Source organism: Salvelinus alpinus, chromosome 17, assembly GCF_045679555.1.
Source record: "Salvelinus alpinus chromosome 17, SLU_Salpinus.1, whole genome shotgun sequence".
Classification (NCBI taxonomy): domain Eukaryota; kingdom Metazoa; phylum Chordata; class Actinopteri; order Salmoniformes; family Salmonidae; genus Salvelinus; species Salvelinus alpinus.
Genome location: NC_092102.1, coordinates 52,422,924 through 52,443,011, shown reverse-complemented (window position 1 = coordinate 52,443,011; position 20,088 = coordinate 52,422,924). Strand labels below are relative to the sequence as shown.

Genomic DNA, 20,088 nt, shown 5'->3' with positions numbered 1-20,088 from the left:
TCACTCAGGTAATCTGATTGGGGGGATTCTAGTTAGACTGTAGTTCTGTTCACTCAGGTAATCTGGTTGAGGGGGATTCTAGTTAGTTAGACTGTAGTTCTGTTCACTCAGGTAATCTGGTTGAGGGGGATTCTAGTTAGTTAGACTGTAGTTCTGTTCACTCAGGTAATCTGGTTGGGGGGATTCTAGTTAGACTGTAGTTCTGTTCACTCAGGTAATCTGATTGGGGGGATTCTAGTTAGACTGTAGTTCTGTTCACTCAGGTAATCTGGTTGAGGGGGATTCTAGTTAGTTAGACTGTAGTTCTGTTCACTCAGGTAATCTGGTTGAGGGGGATTCTAGTTAGACTGTAGTTCTGTTCACTCAGGTAATCTGGTTGGGGGGGATTCTAGTTAGTTAGACTGGAGTTCTGTTCACTCAGGTAATCTGGTTGGGGGGGATTCTAGTTAGACTGTAGTTCTGTTCACTCAGGTAATCTGGTTGGGGGGGATTCTAGTTAGTTAGACTGTAGTTCTGTTCACTCAGGTAATCTGGTTGAGGGGGATTCTAGTTAGACTGTAGTTCTGTTCACTCAGGTAATCTGGTTGGGGGGGATTCTAGTTAGTTAGACTGTAGTTCTGTTCACTCAGGTAATCTGGTTGGTGGGATTCTAGTTAGACTGTAGTTCTGTTCACTCAGGTAATCTGGTTGGGGGGATTCTAGTTAGACTGTAGTTCTGTTCACTCAGGTAATCTGGTTGGGGGGATTCTAGTTAGACTGTAGTTCTGTTCACTCAGGTAATCTGGTTGGGGGGATTCTAGTTAGACTGTAGTTCTGTTCACTCAGGTAATCTGGTTGAGGGGGATTCTAGTTAGTTAGACTGTAGTTCTGTTCACTCAGGTAATCTGGTTGGGGGGGATTCTAGTTAGACTGTAGTTCTGTTCACTCAGGTAATCTGGTTGGGGGGATTCTAGTTAGACTGTAGTTCTGTTCACTCAGGTAATCTGGTTGGGGGGGATTCTAGTTAGTTAGACTGTAGTTCTGTTCACTCAGGTAATCTGGTTGGGGGGATTCTAGTTAGACTGTAGTTCTGTTCACTCAGGTAATCTGGTTGGGGGGGATTCTAGTTAGTTAGACTGTAGTTCTGTTCACTCAGGTAATCTGGTTGGGGGGATTCTAGTTAGACTGTAGTTCTGTTCACTCAGGTAATCTGGTTGGGGGGGATTCTAGTTAGTTAGACTGTAGTTCTGTTCACTCAGGTAATCTGGTTGGGGGGGATTCTGGAGGTTCTAACCCTGAGGCTGTGTGTAGATACAGTAGACTAACCTTTAGGCTGTGTGTAGATACAGTAGACTAACCCTGAGGCTGTGTGTAGATACAGTAGACTAACCCTAAGGCTGTGTGTAGATACAGTAGACTAACCCTGAGGCTGTGTGTAGATACAGTAGACTAACCCTGAGGCTGTGTGTAGATACAGTAGACTAACCTTTAGGCTGTGTGTAGATACAGTAGACTAACCCTGAGGCTGTGTGTAGATACAGTAGACTAACCCTGAGGCTGTGTGTAGATACAGTAGACTAACCCTAAGGCTGTGTGTAGATACAGTAGACTAACCCTAAGGCTGTGTGTAGATACAGTAGACTAACCCTGAGGCTGTGTGTAGATACAGTAGACTAACCCCTGAGGCTGTGTGTAGATACAGTAGACTAACCCTAAGGCTGTGTGTAGAAACAGTAGCCTAACCCCTGAGGCTGTGTGTAGATACAGTAGACTAACCCCTGAGGCTGTGTGTAGATACAGTAGACTAACCCTACGGCTGTGTGTAGATACAGTAGACTAACCCTAAGGCTGTGTGTAGATACAGTAGACTAACCCTACGGCTGTGTGTAGATACAGTAGACTAACCCTGAGGCTGTGTGTAGATACAGTAGACTAACCCTAAGGCTGTGTGTAGATACAGTAGACTAACCCTAAGGCTGTGTGTAGATACAGTAGACTAACACTAAGGCTGTGTGTAGATACAGTAGACTAACCATGAGGCTGTGTGTAGATACAGTAGACTAACCCCGAGGCTGTGTGTAGATACAGTAGACTAACCCTGAGGCTGTGTGTAGATACAGTAGACTAACCCTAAGGCTGTGTGTAGATACAGTAGACTAACCCTGAGGCTGTGTGTAGATACAGTAGACTAACCCTAAGGCTGTGTGTAGATACAGTAGACTAACCCTAAGGCTGTGTGTAGATACAGTAGACTAACCCAGAGGCTGTGTGTAGATACAATAGACTAACCCCGAGGCTGTGTGTAGATACAGTAGACTAACCCTGAGGCTGTGTGTAGATACAGTAGACTAACCCTGAGGCTGTGTGTAGATACAGTAGACTAACCCTGAGGCTGTGTGTAGATACAGTAGACTAACCCTGAGGCTGTGTGTAGATACAGTAGACTAACCCTGAGGCTGTGTGTAGATACAGTAGACTAACCCTGAGGCTGTGTGTAGATACAGTAGACTAACCCCTGAGGCTGTGTGTAGATACAGTAGACTAACCCTGAGGCTGTGTGTAGATACAGTAGACTAACCCTAAGGATGTGTGTAGATATAGTAGACTAACCCTAAGGCTGTGTGTAGATACAGTAGACTAACCCTGAGGCAGTGTGTAGATACAGTAGACTAACCCTAAGGCTGTGTGTAGATACAGTAGACTAACCCTGAGGCTGTGTGTAGATACAGTAGACTAACCCCTAAGGCTGTGTGTAGATACAGTAGACTAACCCTGAGGCTGTGTGTAGATACAGTAGACTAACCCCGAGGCTGTGTGTAGATACAGTAGACTAACCCCTAAGGCTGTGTGTAGATACAGTAGACTAACCCTGAGGCTGTGTGTAGATACAGTAGACTAACCCTAAGGCTGTGTGTAGATACAGTAGACTAACCCTGAGGCTGTGTGTAGATACAGTAGACTAACCCTGAGGCTGTGTGTAGATACAGTAAACTAACCCTAAGGCTGTGTGTAGATACAGTAGACTAACCCTAAGGCTGTGTGTAGATACAGTAGACTAACCCTAAGGCTGTGTGTAGATACAGTAGACTAACCCTGAGGCTGTGTGTAGATACAGTAGACTAACCCTGAGACTGTGTGTAGATACAGTAGACTAACCCTGAGGCTGTGTGTAGATACAGTAGACTAACCCCTGAGGCTGTGTGTAGATACAGTAGACTAACCCTAAGGCTGTGTGTAGATACAGTAGACTAACCCTAAGGCTGTGTGTAGATACAGTAGACTAACCCTAAGGCTGTGTGTAGATACAGTAGACTAACCCTGAGGCTGTGTGTAGATACAGTAGACTAACCCTGAGGCTGTGTGTAGATACAGTAGACTAACCCTAAGGCTGTGTGTAGATACAGTAGACTAACCCTGAGGCTGTGTGTAGATACAGTAGACTAACCCTGAGGCTGTGTGTAGATACAGTAGACTAACCCTGAGGCTGTGTGTAGATACAGTAGACTAACCCTAAGGCTGTGTGTAGATACAGTAGACTAACCCTAAGGCTGTGTGTAGATACAGTAGACTAACCCTGAGGCTGTGTGTAGATACAGTAGACTAACCCTGAGGCTGTGTGTAAAATACAGTAGACTAACCCTGAGGCTGTGTGTAGATACAGTAGACTAACCCTGAGGCTGTGTGTAGATACAGTAGACTAACCCCTGAGGCTGTGTGTTGATACAGTAGACTAACCCTAAGGCTGTGTGTAGATACAGTAGACTAACACCTGAGGCTGTGTGTAAAATACAGTAGACTAACCCTGAGGCTGTGTGTAGATACAGTAGACTAACCCTAAGGCTGTGTGTAGATACAGTAGACTAACCCTGAGGCTGTGTGTAGATACAGTAGACTAACCCCTGAGGCTGTGTGTTGATACAGTAGACTAACCCTAAGGCTGTGTGTAGATACAGTAGACTAACCCTAAGGCTGTGTGTAGATACAGTAGACTAACCCTGAGGCTGTGTGTAGATACAGTAGACTAACCCCTGAGGCTGTGTGTAGATACAGTAGACTAACCCTAAGGCTGTGTGTAGATACAGTAGACTAACCCTAAGGCTGTGTGTAGATACAGTAGACTAACCCTGAGGCTGTGTGTAGATACAGTAGACTAACCCTGAGGCTGTGTGTAGATACAGTAGACTAACCCTAAGGCTGTGTGTAGATACAGTAGACTAACCCTGAGGCTGTGTGTAGATACAGTAGACTAACCCTGAGGCTGTGTGTAGATACAGTAGACTAACCCTAAGGCTGTGTGTAGATACAGTAGACTAACCCTGAGGCTGTGTGTAGATACAGTAGACTAACCCTGAGGCTGTGTGTAGATACAGTAGACTAACCCTGAGGCTGTGTGTAGATACAGTAGACTAACCCTAAGGCTGTGTGTAGATACAGTAGACTAACCCTAAGGCTGTGTGTAGATACAGTAGACTAACCCTAAGGCTGTGTGTAGATACAGTAGACTAACCCTGAGGCTGTGTGTAGATACAGTAGACTAACCCTGAGGCTGTGTGTAGATACAGTAGACTAACCCTAAGGCTGTGTGTAGATACAGTAGACTAACCCTGAGGCTGTGTGTAGATACAGTAGACTAACCCTGAGGCTGTGTGTAGATACAGTAGACTAACCCTAAGGCTGTGTGTAGATACAGTAGACTAACCCTGAGGCTGTGTGTAGATACAGTAGACTAACCTTTAGGCTGTGTGTAGATACAGTAGACTAACCCTAAGGCTGTGTGTAGATACAGTAGACTAACCCTGAGGCAGTGTGTAGATACAGTAGACTAACCCCTGAGGCTGTGTGTAGATACAGTAGACTAACCCTGAGGCAGTGTGTAGATACAGTAGACTAACCCCTGAGGCTGTGTGTAGATACAGTAGACTAACCCTGAGGCTGTGTGTAGATACAGTAGACTAACCTTTAGGCTGTGTGTAGATACAGTAGACTAACCCCTGAGGCTGTGTGTAGATACAGTAGACTAACCCTGAGGCTGTGTGTAGATACAGTAGACTAACCCTGAGGCTGTGTGTAGATACAGTAGACTAACCCTGAGGCAGTGTGTAGATACAGTAGACTAACCCTGAGGCTGTGTGTAGATACAGTAGACTAACCCTGAGGCAGTGTGTAGATACAGTAGACTAACCCCTGAGGCTGTGTGTAGATACAGTAGACTAACCCTGAGGCTGTGTGTAGATACAGTAGACTAACCCTGAGGCTGTGTGTAGATACAGTAGACTAACCCTGAGGCAGTGTGTAGATACAGTAGACTAACCCTGAGGCTGTGTGTAGATACAGTAGACTAACCCCTGAGGCTGTGTGTAGATACAGTAGACAAACCCTGAGGCTGTGTGTAGATACAGTAGACTAACCCCTGAGGCTGTGTGTAGATACAGTAGACTAACCCTAAGGCTGTGTGTAGATACAGTAGACTAACCCTGAGGCTGTGTGTAGATACAGTAGACTAACCCCGAGGCTGTGTGTAGATACAGTAGACTAACCCTGAGGCTGTGTGTAGATACAGTAGACTAACCCCTGAGGCTGTGTGTTGATACAGTAGACTAACCCTAAGGCTGTGTGTAGATACAGTAGACTAACCCTAAGGCTGTGTGTAGATACAGTAGACTAACCCTGAGGCTGTGTGTAGATACAGTAGACTAACCCCTGAGGCAGTGTGTAGATACAGTAGACTAACCCTAAGGCTGTGTGTAGATACAGTAGACTAACCCTAAGGCTGTGTGTAGATACAGTAGACTAACCCTGAGGCTGTGTGTAGATACAGTAGACTAACCCTGAGGCTGTGTGTAGATACAGTAGACTAACCCTAAGGCTGTGTGTAGATACAGTAGACTAACCCTGAGGCTGTGTGTAGATACAGTAGACTAACCCTGAGGCTGTGTGTAGATACAGTAGACTAACCCTAAGGCTGTGTGTAGATACAGTAGACTAACCCTGAGGCTGTGTGTAGATACAGTAGACTAACCCTGAGGCTGTGTGTAGATACAGTAGACTAACCCTGAGGCTGTGTGTAGATACAGTAGACTAACCCTAAGGCTGTGTGTAGATACAGTAGACTAACCCTAAGGCTGTGTGTAGATACAGTAGACTAACCCTAAGGCTGTGTGTAGATACAGTAGACTAACCCTGAGGCTGTGTGTAGATACAGTAGACTAACCCTGAGGCTGTGTGTAGATACAGTAGACTAACCCTAAGGCTGTGTGTAGATACAGTAGACTAACCCTGAGGCTGTGTGTAGATACAGTAGACTAACCCTGAGGCTGTGTGTAGATACAGTAGACTAACCCTAAGGCTGTGTGTAGATACAGTAGACTAACCCTGAGGCTGTGTGTAGATACAGTAGACTAACCTTTAGGCTGTGTGTAGATACAGTAGACTAACCCTAAGGCTGTGTGTAGATACAGTAGACTAACCCTGAGGCTGTGTGTAGATACAGTAGACTAACCCTGAGGCTGTGTGTAGATACAGTAGACTAACCTTTAGGCTGTGTGTAGATACAGTAGACTAACCCCTGAGGCTGTGTGTAGATACAGTAGACTAACCCTGAGGCTGTGTGTAGATACAGTAGACTAACCCTGAGGCTGTGTGTAGATACAGTAGACTAACCCTGAGGCAGTGTGTAGATACAGTAGACTAACCCTGAGGCTGTGTGTAGATACAGTAGACTAACCCTGAGGCAGTGTGTAGATACAGTAGACTAACCCCTGAGGCTGTGTGTAGATACAGTAGACTAACCCTGAGGCTGTGTGTAGATACAGTAGACTAACCCTGAGGCTGTGTGTAGATACAGTAGACTAACCCTGAGGCAGTGTGTAGATACAGTAGACTAACCCTGAGGCTGTGTGTAGATACAGTAGACTAACCCCTGAGGCTGTGTGTAGATACAGTAGACAAACCCTGAGGCTGTGTGTAGATACAGTAGACTAACCCCTGAGGCTGTGTGTAGATACAGTAGACTAACCCTAAGGCTGTGTGTAGATACAGTAGACTAACCCTGAGGCTGTGTGTAGATACAGTAGACTAACCCCGAGGCTGTGTGTAGATACAGTAGACTAACCCTGAGGCTGTGTGTAGATACAGTAGACTAACCCTGAGGCTGTGTGTAGATACAGTAGACTAACCCTAAGGCTGTGTGTAGATACAGTAGACTAACCCTGAGGCTGTGTGTAGATACAGTAGACTAACCCTAAGGCTGTGTGTAGATACAGTAGACTAACCCTGAGGCTGTGTGTAGATACAGTAGACTAACCCTGAGGCTGTGTGTAGATACAGTAGACTAACCCTGAGGCTGTGTGTAGATACAGTAGACTAACCCTAAGGCTGTGTGTAGATACAGTAGACTAACCCTAAGGCTGTGTGTAGATACAGTAGACTAACCATGAGGCTGTGTGTAGATACAGTAGACTAACCCTACGGCTGTGTGTAGATACAGTAGACTAACCCTGAGGCTGTGTGTAGATACAGTAGACTAACCCCTAAGGCTGTGTGTAGATACAGTAGACTAACCCTGAGGCTGTGTGTAGATACAGTAGACTAACCCTGAGGCTGTGTGTAGATACAGTAGACGAACCCTGAGGCTGTGTGTAGATACAGTAGACTAACCCTAAGGCTGTGTCTAGATACAGTAGCCTAACCCCTGAGGCTGTGTGTAGATACAGTAGACTAACCCCTGAGGCTGTGTGTAGATACAGTAGACTAACCCTACGGCTGTGTGTAGATACAGTAGACTAACCCTAAGGCGGTGTGTAGATACAGTAGACTAACCCTACGGCTGTGTGTAGATACAGTAGACTAACCCTGAGGCTGTGTGTAGATACAGTAGACTAACCCTGAGGCTGTGTGTAGATACAGTAGACTAACCCTGAGGCTGTGTGTAGATACAGTAGACTAACCCTAAGGCTGTGTGTAGATACAGTAGACTAACCCTAAGGCTGTGTGTAGATACAGTAGACTAACCATGAGGCTGTGTGTAGATACAGTAAACTAACCCTGAGGCTGTGTGTAGATACAGTAGACTAACCCTAAGCCTGTGTGTAGATACAGTAGACTAACCCTGAGGCTGTGTGTAGATACAGTAGACTAACCCTGAGGCTGTGTGTAGATACAGTAGACTAACCCTAAGGCTGTGTGTAGATACAGTAGACTAACCCTGAGGCTGTGTGTAGATACAGTAGACTAACCCCTGAGGCTGTGTGTAGATACAGTAGACTAACCCTGAGGCTGTGTGTAGATACAGTAGACTAACCCTAAGGCTGTGTGTAGATACAGTAGACTAACCCTGAGGCTGTGTGTAGATACAGTAGACTAACCCTAAGGCTGTGTGTAGATACAGTAGACTAACCCTGAGGCTGTGTGTAGATACAGTAGACTAACCCCTGAGGCTGTGTGTAGATACAGTAGACTAACCCCTGAGGCTGTGTGTAGATACAGTAGACTAACCCTAAGGCTGTGTGTAGATACAGTAGACTAACCCTGAGGCTGTGTGTAGATACAGTAGACTAACCCTGAGGCTGTGTGTAGATACAGTAGACTAACCCTGAGGCTGTGTGTAGATACAGTAGACTAACCCCGAGGCTGTGTGTAGATACAGTAGACTAACCCTAAGGCTGTGTGTAGATACAGTAGACTAACCCCGAGGCTGTGTGTAGATACAATAGACTAACCCCGAGGCTGTGTGTAGATACAGTAGACTAACCCTGAGGCTGTGTGTAGATACAGTAGACTAACCCTGAGGCTGTGTGTAGATACAGTAGACTAACCCTGAGGCAGTGTGTAGATACAGTAGACTAACCCTAAGGCTGTGTGTAGATACAGTAGACTAACCCTGAGGCAGTGTGTAGATACAGTAGACTAACCCTAAGGCTGTGTGTAGATACAGTAGACTAACCCTGAGGCTGTGTGTAGATACAGTAGACTAACCCTACGGCTGTGTGTAGATACAGTAGACTAACCCTGAGGCTGTGTGTAGATACAGTAGACTAACCCTAAGGCTGTGTGTAGATACAGTAGACTAACCCTGAGGCTGTGTGTAGATACAGTAGACTAACCCTAAGGCTGTGTGTAGATACAGTAGACTAACCCTAAGGCTGTGTGTAGATACAGTAGACTAACCCTGAGGCTGTGTGTAGATACAGTAGACTAACCCTGAGGCTGTGTGTAGATACAGTAGACTAACCCTGAGGCTGTGTGTAGATACAGTAGACTAACCCTAAGGCTGTGTGTAGATACAATAGACTAACCCTAAGGCTGTGTGTAGATACAGTAGACTAACCCTAAGGCTGTGTGTAGATACAGTAGACTAACCATGAGGCTGTGTGTAGATACAGTAGACTAACCCTACGGCTGTGTGTAGATACAGTAGACTAACCCTGAGGCTGTGTGTAGATACAGTAGACTAACCCCTAAGGCTGTGTGTAGATACAGTAGACTAACCCTGAGGCTGTGTGTAGATACAGTAGACTAACCCTGAGGCTGTGTGTAGATACAGTAGACTAACCCTAAGGTTGTGTGTAGAAACAGTAGCCTAACCCCTGAGGCTGTGTGTAGATACAGTAGACTAACCCCTGAGGCTGTGTGTAGATACAGTAGACTAACCCTACGGCTGTGTGTAGATACAGTAGACTAACCCTAAGGCTGTGTGTAGATACAGTAGACTAACCCTACGGCTGTGTGTAGATACAGTAGACTAACCCTGAGGCTGTGTGTAGATACAGTAGACTAACCCTAAGGCTGTGTGTAGATACAGTAGACTAACCCTAAGGCTGTGTGTAGATACAGTAGACTAACACTAAGGCTGTGTGTAGATACAGTAGACTAACCATGAGGCTGTGTGTAGATACAGTAGACTAACCCTAAGGCTGTGTGTAGATACAGTAGACTAACCTTTAGGCTGTGTGTAGATACAGTAGACTAACCCCGAGGCTGTGTGTAGATACAATAGACTAACCCCGAGGCTGTGTGTAGATACAGTAGACTAACCCTGAGGCTGTGTGTAGATACAGTAGACTAACCCTGAGGCTGTGTGTAGATACAGTAGACTAACCCTGAGGCAGTGTGTAGATACAGTAGACTAACCCTAAGGCTGTGTGTAGATACAGTAGACTAACCTTTAGGCTGTGTGTAGATACAGTAGACTAACCCTGAGGCAGTGTGTAGATACAGTAGACTAACCCTAAGGCTGTGTGTAGATACAGTAGACTAACCCTGAGGCAGTGTGTAGATACAGTAGACTAACCCTGAGGCAGTGTGTAGATACAGTAGACTAACCCTAAGGCTGTGTGTAGATACAGTAGACTAACCCTGAGGCAGTGTGTAGATACAGTAGACTAACCCTAAGGCTGTGTGTAGATACAGTAGACTAACCCCGAGGCTGTGTGTAGATACAGTAGACTAACCCTGAGGCTGTGTGTAGATACAGTAGACTAACCCTGAGGCTGTGTGTAGATACAGTAGACTAACCCTGAGGCAGTGTGTAGATACAGTAGACTAACCCTAAGGCTGTGTGTAGATACAGTAGACTAACCCTGAGGCTGTGTGTAGATACAGTAGACTAACCCCTGAGGCTGTGTGTAGATACAGTAGACTAACCCTGAGGCTGTGTGTAGATACAGTAGACTAACCCTGAGGCTGTGTGTAGATACAGTAGACTAACCCTAAGGATGTGTGTAGATATAGTAGACTAACCCTAAGGCTGTGTGTAGATACAGTAGACTAACCCTGAGGCTGTGTGTAGATGCAGTAGACTAACCCTAAGGCTGTGTGTAGATACAGTAGACTAACCCTGAGGCTGTGTGTAGATACAGTAGACTAACCCCTGAGGCTGTGTGTAGATACAGTAGACTAACCCTAAGGCTGTGTGTAGATACAGTAGACTAACCCTGAGGCTGTGTGTAGATACAGTAGACTAACCCTGAGGCTGTGTGTAGATACAGTAGACTAACCCTAAGGCTGTGTGTAGATACAGTAGACTAACCCTACGGCTGTGTGTAGATACAGTAGACTAACCCTGAGGCTGTGTGTAGATACAGTAGACTAACCCTAAGGCTGTGTGTAGATACAGTAGACTAACCCTAAGGCTGTGTGTAGATACAGTAGACTAACCCTGAGGCTGTGTGTAGATACAGTAGACTAACCCTAAGGCTGTGTGTAGATACAGTAGACTAACCCTAAGGCTGTGTGTAGATACAGTAGACTAACCATGAGGCTGTGTGTAGATACAGTAGACTAACCCTAAGGCTGTGTGTAGATACAGTAGACTAACCCCGAGGCTGTGTGTAGATACAATAGACTAACCCCGAGGCTGTGTGTAGATACAGTAGACTAACCCTGAGGCTGTGTGTAGATACAGTAGACTAACCCTGAGGCTGTGTGTAGATACAGTAGACTAACCCTAAGGCTGTGTGTAGATACAGTAGACTAACCCTGAGGCTGTGTGTAGATACAGTAGACTAACCCCTGAGGCTGTGTGTAGATACAGTAGACTAACCCTAAGGCTGTGTGTAGATACAGTAGACTAACCCTGAGGCTGTGTGTAGATACAGTAGACTAACCCTGAGGCTGTGTGTAGATACAGTAGACTAACCCTAAGGCTGTGTGTAGATACAGTAGACTAACCCTGAGGCTGTGTGTAGATACAGTAGACTAACCCTGAGGCTGTGTGTAGATACAGTAGACTAACCCTGAGGCTGTGTGTAGATACAGTAGACTAACCCTAAGGCTGTGTGTAGATACAGTAGACTAACCCTAAGGCTGTGTGTAGATACAGTAGACTAACCCTAAGGCTGTGTGTAGATACAGTAGACTAACCCTGAGGCTGTGTGTAGATACAGTAGACTAACCCTGAGGCTGTGTGTAGATACAGTAGACTAACCCTAAGGCTGTGTGTAGATACAGTAGACTAACCCTGAGGCTGTGTGTAGATACAGTAGACTAACCCTGAGGCTGTGTGTAGATACAGTAGACTAACCCTAAGGCTGTGTGTAGATACAGTAGACTAACCCTGAGGCTGTGTGTAGATACAGTAGACTAACCTTTAGGCTGTGTGTAGATACAGTAGACTAACCCTAAGGCTGTGTGTAGATACAGTAGACTAACCCTGAGGCTGTGTGTAGATACAGTAGACTAACCCTGAGGCTGTGTGTAGATACAGTAGACTAACCTTTAGGCTGTGTGTAGATACAGTAGACTAACCCCTGAGGCTGTGTGTAGATACAGTAGACTAACCCTGAGGCTGTGTGTAGATACAGTAGACTAACCCTGAGGCTGTGTGTAGATACAGTAGACTAACCCTGAGGCAGTGTGTAGATACAGTAGACTAACCCTGAGGCTGTGTGTAGATACAGTAGACTAACCCTAAGGCTGTGTGTAGATACAGTAGACTAACCCCTGAGGCTGTGTGTAGATACAGTAGACTAACCCTGAGGCTGTGTGTAGATACAGTAGACTAACCCTGAGCCTGTGTGTAGATACAGTAGACTAACCCTGAGGCAGTGTGTAGATACAGTAGACTAACCCTGAGGCTGTGTGTAGATACAGTAGACTAACCCCTGAGGCTGTGTGTAGATACAGTAGACAAACCCTGAGGCTGTGTGTAGATACAGTAGACTAACCCCTGAGGCTGTGTGTAGATACAGTAGACTAACCCTAAGGCTGTGTGTAGATACAGTAGACTAACCCTGAGGCTGTGTGTAGATACAGTAGACTAACCCCGAGGCTGTGTGTAGATACAGTAGACTAACCCTGAGGCTGTGTGTAGATACAGTAGACTAACCCTGAGGCTGTGTGTAGATACAGTAGACTAACCCTAAGGCTGTGTGTAGATACAGTAGACTAACCCTGAGGCTGTGTGTAGATACAGTAGACTAACCCTAAGGCTGTGTGTAGATACAGTAGACTAACCCTGAGGCTGTGTGTAGATACAGTAGACTAACCCTGAGGCTGTGTGTAGATACAGTAGACTAACCCTGAGGCTGTGTGTAGATACAGTAGACTAACCCTAAGGCTGTGTGTAGATACAGTAGACTAACCCTAAGGCTGTGTGTAGATACAGTAGACTAACCATGAGGCTGTGTGTAGATACAGTAGACTAACCCTACGGCTGTGTGTAGATACAGTAGACTAACCCTGAGGCTGTGTGTAGATACAGTAGACTAACCCCTAAGGCTGTGTGTAGATACAGTAGACTAACCCTGAGGCTGTGTGTAGATACAGTAGACTAACCCTGAGGCTGTGTGTAGATACAGTAGACGAACCCTGAGGCTGTGTGTAGATACAGTAGACTAACCCTAAGGCTGTGTCTAGATACAGTAGCCTAACCCCTGAGGCTGTGTGTAGATACAGTAGACTAACCCCTGAGGCTGTGTGTAGATACAGTAGACTAACCCTACGGCTGTGTGTAGATACAGTAGACTAACCCTAAGGCGGTGTGTAGATACAGTAGACTAACCCTACGGCTGTGTGTAGATACAGTAGACTAACCCTGAGGCTGTGTGTAGATACAGTAGACTAACCCTGAGGCTGTGTGTAGATACAGTAGACTAACCCTGAGGCTGTGTGTAGATACAGTAGACTAACCCTAAGGCTGTGTGTAGATACAGTAGACTAACCCTAAGGCTGTGTGTAGATACAGTAGACTAACCATGAGGCTGTGTGTAGATACAGTAAACTAACCCTGAGGCTGTGTGTAGATACAGTAGACTAACCCTAAGCCTGTGTGTAGATACAGTAGACTAACCCTGAGGCTGTGTGTAGATACAGTAGACTAACCCTGAGGCTGTGTGTAGATACAGTAGACTAACCCTAAGGCTGTGTGTAGATACAGTAGACTAACCCTGAGGCTGTGTGTAGATACAGTAGACTAACCCCTGAGGCTGTGTGTAGATACAGTAGACTAACCCTGAGGCTGTGTGTAGATACAGTAGACTAACCCTAAGGCTGTGTGTAGATACAGTAGACTAACCCTGAGGCTGTGTGTAGATACAGTAGACTAACCCTAAGGCTGTGTGTAGATACAGTAGACTAACCCTGAGGCTGTGTGTAGATACAGTAGACTAACCCCTGAGGCTGTGTGTAGATACAGTAGACTAACCCCTGAGGCTGTGTGTAGATACAGTAGACTAACCCTAAGGCTGTGTGTAGATACAGTAGACTAACCCTGAGGCTGTGTGTAGATACAGTAGACTAACCCTGAGGCTGTGTGTAGATACAGTAGACTAACCCTGAGGCTGTGTGTAGATACAGTAGACTAACCCCGAGGCTGTGTGTAGATACAGTAGACTAACCCTAAGGCTGTGTGTAGATACAGTAGACTAACCCCGAGGCTGTGTGTAGATACAATAGACTAACCCCGAGGCTGTGTGTAGATACAGTAGACTAACCCTGAGGCTGTGTGTAGATACAGTAGACTAACCCTGAGGCTGTGTGTAGATACAGTAGACTAACCCTGAGGCAGTGTGTAGATACAGTAGACTAACCCTAAGGCTGTGTGTAGATACAGTAGACTAACCCTGAGGCAGTGTGTAGATACAGTAGACTAACCCTAAGGCTGTGTGTAGATAAAAGTAGACTAACCCTGAGGCTGTGTGTAGATACAGTAGACTAACCCTACGGCTGTGTGTAGATACAGTAGACTAACCCTGAGGCTGTGTGTAGATACAGTAGACTAACCCTAAGGCTGTGTGTAGATACAGTAGACTAACCCTGAGGCTGTGTGTAGATACAGTAGACTAACCCTAAGGCTGTGTGTAGATACAGTAGACTAACCCTAAGGCTGTGTGTAGATACAGTAGACTAACCCTGAGGCTGTGTGTAGATACAGTAGACTAACCCTGAGGCTGTGTGTAGATACAGTAGACTAACCCTGAGGCTGTGTGTAGATACAGTAGACTAACCCTAAGGCTGTGTGTAGATACAATAGACTAACCCTAAGGCTGTGTGTAGATACAGTAGACTAACCCTAAGGCTGTGTGTAGATACAGTAGACTAACCATGAGGCTGTGTGTAGATACAGTAGACTAACCCTACGGCTGTGTGTAGATACAGTAGACTAACCCTGAGGCTGTGTGTAGATACAGTAGACTAACCCCTAAGGCTGTGTGTAGATACAGTAGACTAACCCTGAGGCTGTGTGTAGATACAGTAGACTAACCCTGAGGCTGTGTGTAGATACAGTAGACTAACCCTAAGGTTGTGTGTAGAAACAGTAGCCTAACCCCTGAGGCTGTGTGTAGATACAGTAGACTAACCCCTGAGGCTGTGTGTAGATACAGTAGACTAACCCTACGGCTGTGTGTAGATACAGTAGACTAACCCTAAGGCTGTGTGTAGATACAGTAGACTAACCCTACGGCTGTGTGTAGATACAGTAGACTAACCCTGAGGCTGTGTGTAGATACAGTAGACTAACCCTAAGGCTGTGTGTAGATACAGTAGACTAACCCTAAGGCTGTGTGTAGATACAGTAGACTAACACTAAGGCTGTGTGTAGATACAGTAGACTAACCATGAGGCTGTGTGTAGATACAGTAGACTAACCCTAAGGCTGTGTGTAGATACAGTAGACTAACCTTTAGGCTGTGTGTAGATACAGTAGACTAACCCCGAGGCTGTGTGTAGATACAATAGACTAACCCCGAGGCTGTGTGTAGATACAGTAGACTAACCCTGAGGCTGTGTGTAGATACAGTAGACTAACCCTGAGGCTGTGTGTAGATACAGTAGACTAACCCTGAGGCAGTGTGTAGATACAGTAGACTAACCCTAAGGCTGTGTGTAGATACAGTAGACTAACCTTTAGGCTGTGTGTAGATACAGTAGACTAACCCTGAGGCAGTGTGTAGATACAGTAGACTAACCCTAAGGCTGTGTGTAGATACAGTAGACTAACCCTGAGGCAGTGTGTAGATACAGTAGACTAACCCTGAGGCAGTGTGTAGATACAGTAGACTAACCCTAAGGCTGTGTGTAGATACAGTAGACTAACCCTGAGGCAGTGTGTAGATACAGTAGACTAACCCTAAGGCTGTGTGTAGATACAGTAGACTAACCCTGAGGCTGTGTGTAGATACAGTAGACTAACCCTGAGGCTGTGTGTAGATACAGTAGACTAACCCTGAGGCTGTGTGTAGATACAGTAGACTAACCCTGAGGCAGTGTGTAGATACAGTAGACTAACCCTAAGGCTGTGTGTAGATACAGTAGACTAACCCTGAGGCTGTGTGTAGATACAGTAGACTAACCCCTGAGGCTGTGTGTAGATACAGTAGACTAACCCTGAGGCTGTGTGTAGATACAGTAGACTAACCCTGAGGCTGTGTGTAGATACAGTAGACTAACCCTAAGGATGTGTGTAGATATAGTAGACTAACCCTAAGGCTGTGTGTAGATACAGTAGACTAACCCTGAGGCTGTGTGTAGATGCAGTAGACTAACCCTAAGGCTGTGTGTAGATACAGTAGACTAACCCTGAGGCTGTGTGTAGATACAGTAGACTAACCCCTGAGGCTGTGTGTAGATACAGTAGACTAACCCTAAGGCTGTGTGTAGATACAGTAGACTAACCCTGAGGCTGTGTGTAGATACAGTAGACTAACCCTGAGGCTGTGTGTAGATACAGTAGACTAACACCGAGGCTGTGTGTAGATACAGTAGACTAACCCTAAGGCTGTGTGTAGATACAGTAGACTAACCCTACGGCTGTGTGTAGATACAGTAGACTAACCCTGAGGCTGTGTGTAGATACAGTAGACTAACCCTAAGGCTGTGTGTAGATACAGTAGACTAACCCTAAGGCTGTGTGTAGATACAGTAGACTAACCCTGAGGCTGTGTGTAGATACAGTAGACTAACCCTAAGGCTGTGTGTAGATACAGTAGACTAACCCTAAGGCTGTGTGTAGATACAGTAGACTAACCATGAGGCTGTGTGTAGATACAGTAGACTAACCCTAAGGCTGTGTGTAGATACAGTAGACTAACCCCGAGGCTGTGTGTAGATACAATAGACTAACCCCGAGGCTGTGTGTAGATACAGTAGACTAACCCTGAGGCTGTGTGTAGATACAGTAGACTAACCCTGAGGCTGTGTGTAGATACAGTAGACTAACCCTAAGGCTGTGTGTAGATACAGTAGACTAACCCTGAGGCTGTGTGTAGATACAGTAGACTAACCCCTGAGGCTGTGTGTAGATACAGTAGACTAACCCTAAGGCTGTGTGTAGATACAGTAGACTAACCCTGAGGCTGTGTGTAGATACAGTAGACTAACCCTAAGGCTGTGTGTAGATACAGTAGACTAACCCCTGAGGCTGTGTGTAGATACAGTAGACTAACCCTAAGGCTGTGTGTAGATACAGTAGACTAACCCTGAGGCTGTGTGTAGATACAGTAGACTAACCCTAAGGCTGTGTGTAGATACAGTAGACTAACCCTGAGGCTGTGTGTAGATACAGTAGACTAACCCCTGAGGCTGTGTGTAGATACAGTAGACTAACCCTGAGGCTGTGTGTAGATACAGTAGACTAACCCTAAGGCTGTGTGTAGATACAGTAGACTAACCCTGAGGCTGTGTGTAGATACAGTAGACTAACCCCTGAGGCTGTGTGTAGATACAGTAGACTAACCCTGAGGCTGTGTGTAGATACAGTAGACTAACCCTAAGGCTGTGTGTAGATACAGTAGACTAACCCTGAGGCTGTGTGTAGATACAGTAGACTAACCCTAAGGCTGTGTGTAGATACAGTAGACTAACCCTGAGGCTGTGTGTAGATACAGTAGACTAACCCTAAGGCTGTGTGTAGATACAGTAGACTAACCCTGAGGCTGTGTGTAGATACAGTAGACTAACCCTGAGGCTGTGTGTAGATACAGTAGACTAACACCGAGGCTGTGTGTAGATACAGTAGACTAACCCTAAGGCTGTGTGTAGATACAGTAGACTAACCCTAAGGCTGTGTGTAGATACAGTAGACTAACCCTGAGGCTGTGTGTAGATACAGTAGACTAACCCCTGAGGCTGTGTGTAGATACAGTAGACTAACCCTAAGGCTGTGTGTAGATACAGTAGACTAACCCTGAGGCTGTGTGTAGATACAGTAGACTAACCCTGAGGCTGTGTGTAGATACAGTAGACTAACCCCTAAGGCTGTGTGTAGATACAGTAGACTAACCCCGAGGCTGTGTGTAGATACAATAGACTAACCCCGAGGCTGTGTGTAGATACAGTAGACTAACCCTGAGGCTGTGTGTAGATACAGTAGACTAACCCTGAGGCTGTGTGTAGATACAGTAGACTAACCCTGAGGCTGTGTGTAGATACAGTAGACTAACCCTGAGGCTGTGTGTAGATACAGTAGACTAACCCTGGGGCTGTGTGTAGATACAGTAGACTAACCCTAAGGCTGTGTGTAGATACAGTAGACTAACCCTGAGGCTGTGTGTAGATACAGTAGACTAACCCTGAGGCTGTGTGTAGATACAGTAGACTAACCCTGAGGCTGTGTGTAGATACAGTAGACTAACCCTGAGGCTGTGTGTAGATACAGTAGACTAACCCTGAGGCTGTGTGTAGATACAGTAGACTAACCCTGAGGCTGTGTGTAGATACAGTAGACTAACCCTGAGGCTGTGTGTAGATACAGTAGACTAACCCTAAGGCTGTGTGTAGATACAGTAGACTAACCCTGAGGCTGTGTGTAGATACAGTAGACTAACCCTGAGGCTGTGTGTAGATACAGTAGACTAACACCGAGGCTGTGTGTAGATACAGTAGACTAACCCTGAGGCTGTGTGTAGATACAGTAGACTAACCCTGAGGCTGTGTGTAGATACAGTAGACTAACCCTGAGGCTGTGTGTAGATACAGTAGACTAACCCTGAGGCTGTGTGTAGATACAGTAGACTAACCCTGAGGCTGGGCAGGTTGTTGTTCCCCAGACTGGCTGGCTGTTTCTCAGGAGGTTCACAGTACAGGCGAGTACTGTCCAGAGTCTTGACCTCACACTCCTGGTCCCCCAGCCTGGCTACCACCTCCCCTCGGGTCATCGCACGCGTCAGGTCCTTACCCTGGGGGAGACATGGGTTAGACAGGTCCTTACCCTGGGGGAGACATGGGTTAGACAGGTCCTTACCCTGGGAGAGACATGGGTTAGACAGGTCCTTACCCTGGGGGAGACATGGGTTAGACAGGTCCTTACCCTGGGGGAGACATGGGTTAGACAGGTCCTTACCCTGGGAGAGACATGGGTTAGACAGGTCCTTACCCTGGGAAAGACATGGGTTAGACAGGTCCTTACCCTGGGGGAGAGAGACATGGGTTAGACAGGTCCTTACCCTGGGGGAGAGAGACATGGGTTAGACAGGTCCTTACCCTGGGAGAGACATGGGTTAGTCAGGTCCTTACCCTGGGGGAGACATGGGTTAGACAGGTCCTTACCCTGGGGGAGAGAGACATGGGTTAGACAGGTCCTTACCCTGGGGGAGAGACATGGGTTAGACAGGTCCTTACCCTGGGAGAGACATGGGTTAGACAGGTCCTTACCCTGGGGAGAGAGACATGGGTTAGACAGGTCCTTACCCTGGGGGAGAGACATGGGTTAGACAGGTCCTTACCCTGGGGGAGAGAGACATGGCTTAGACAGGTCCTTACCCTGGGAGAGAGAGACATGGGTTAGACAGGTCCTTACCCTGGGGGAGAGACATGGGTTAGACAGGTCCTTACCCTGGGGGGGGGGGAGACATGGGTTAGACAGGTCCTTACCCTGGGAGAGAGAGACATGGGTTAGACAGGTCCTTACCCTGGGAGAGACATGGGTTAGTCAGGTCCTTACCCTGGGAGAGAGAGACATGGGTTAGACAGGTCCTTACCCTGGGGGAGAGACATGGGTTAGACAGGTCCTTACCCTGGGGGAGACATGGGTTAGACAGGTCCTTACCCTGGGAGAGACATGGGTTAGTCAGGTCCTTACCCTGGGGGAGACATGGGTTAGACAGGTCCTTACCCTGGGGGAGAGAGACATGGGTTAGACAGGTCCTTACCCTGGGGGAGAGACATGGGTTAGAC

At 46.5% G+C, this 20,088-nt stretch overlaps 1 protein-coding gene across 3 annotated transcripts in view; it reads right to left on the bottom strand.

Annotated features, from left to right (window-relative positions):
- LOC139543158 (plexin-B3-like) overlaps positions 1-20,088 on the bottom strand; it is a 264,643-nt gene that overhangs the window by 92,511 nt on the left and 152,044 nt on the right. For all 3 annotated transcript variants that reach the window (XM_071349397.1, XM_071349399.1, XM_071349398.1), the window contains exon 21: positions 18,933-19,091. In XM_071349397.1, coding sequence (XP_071205498.1) covers positions 18,933-19,091 — 159 coding nt within the window. The remainder of the gene's footprint in view (positions 1-18,932; positions 19,092-20,088) is intronic.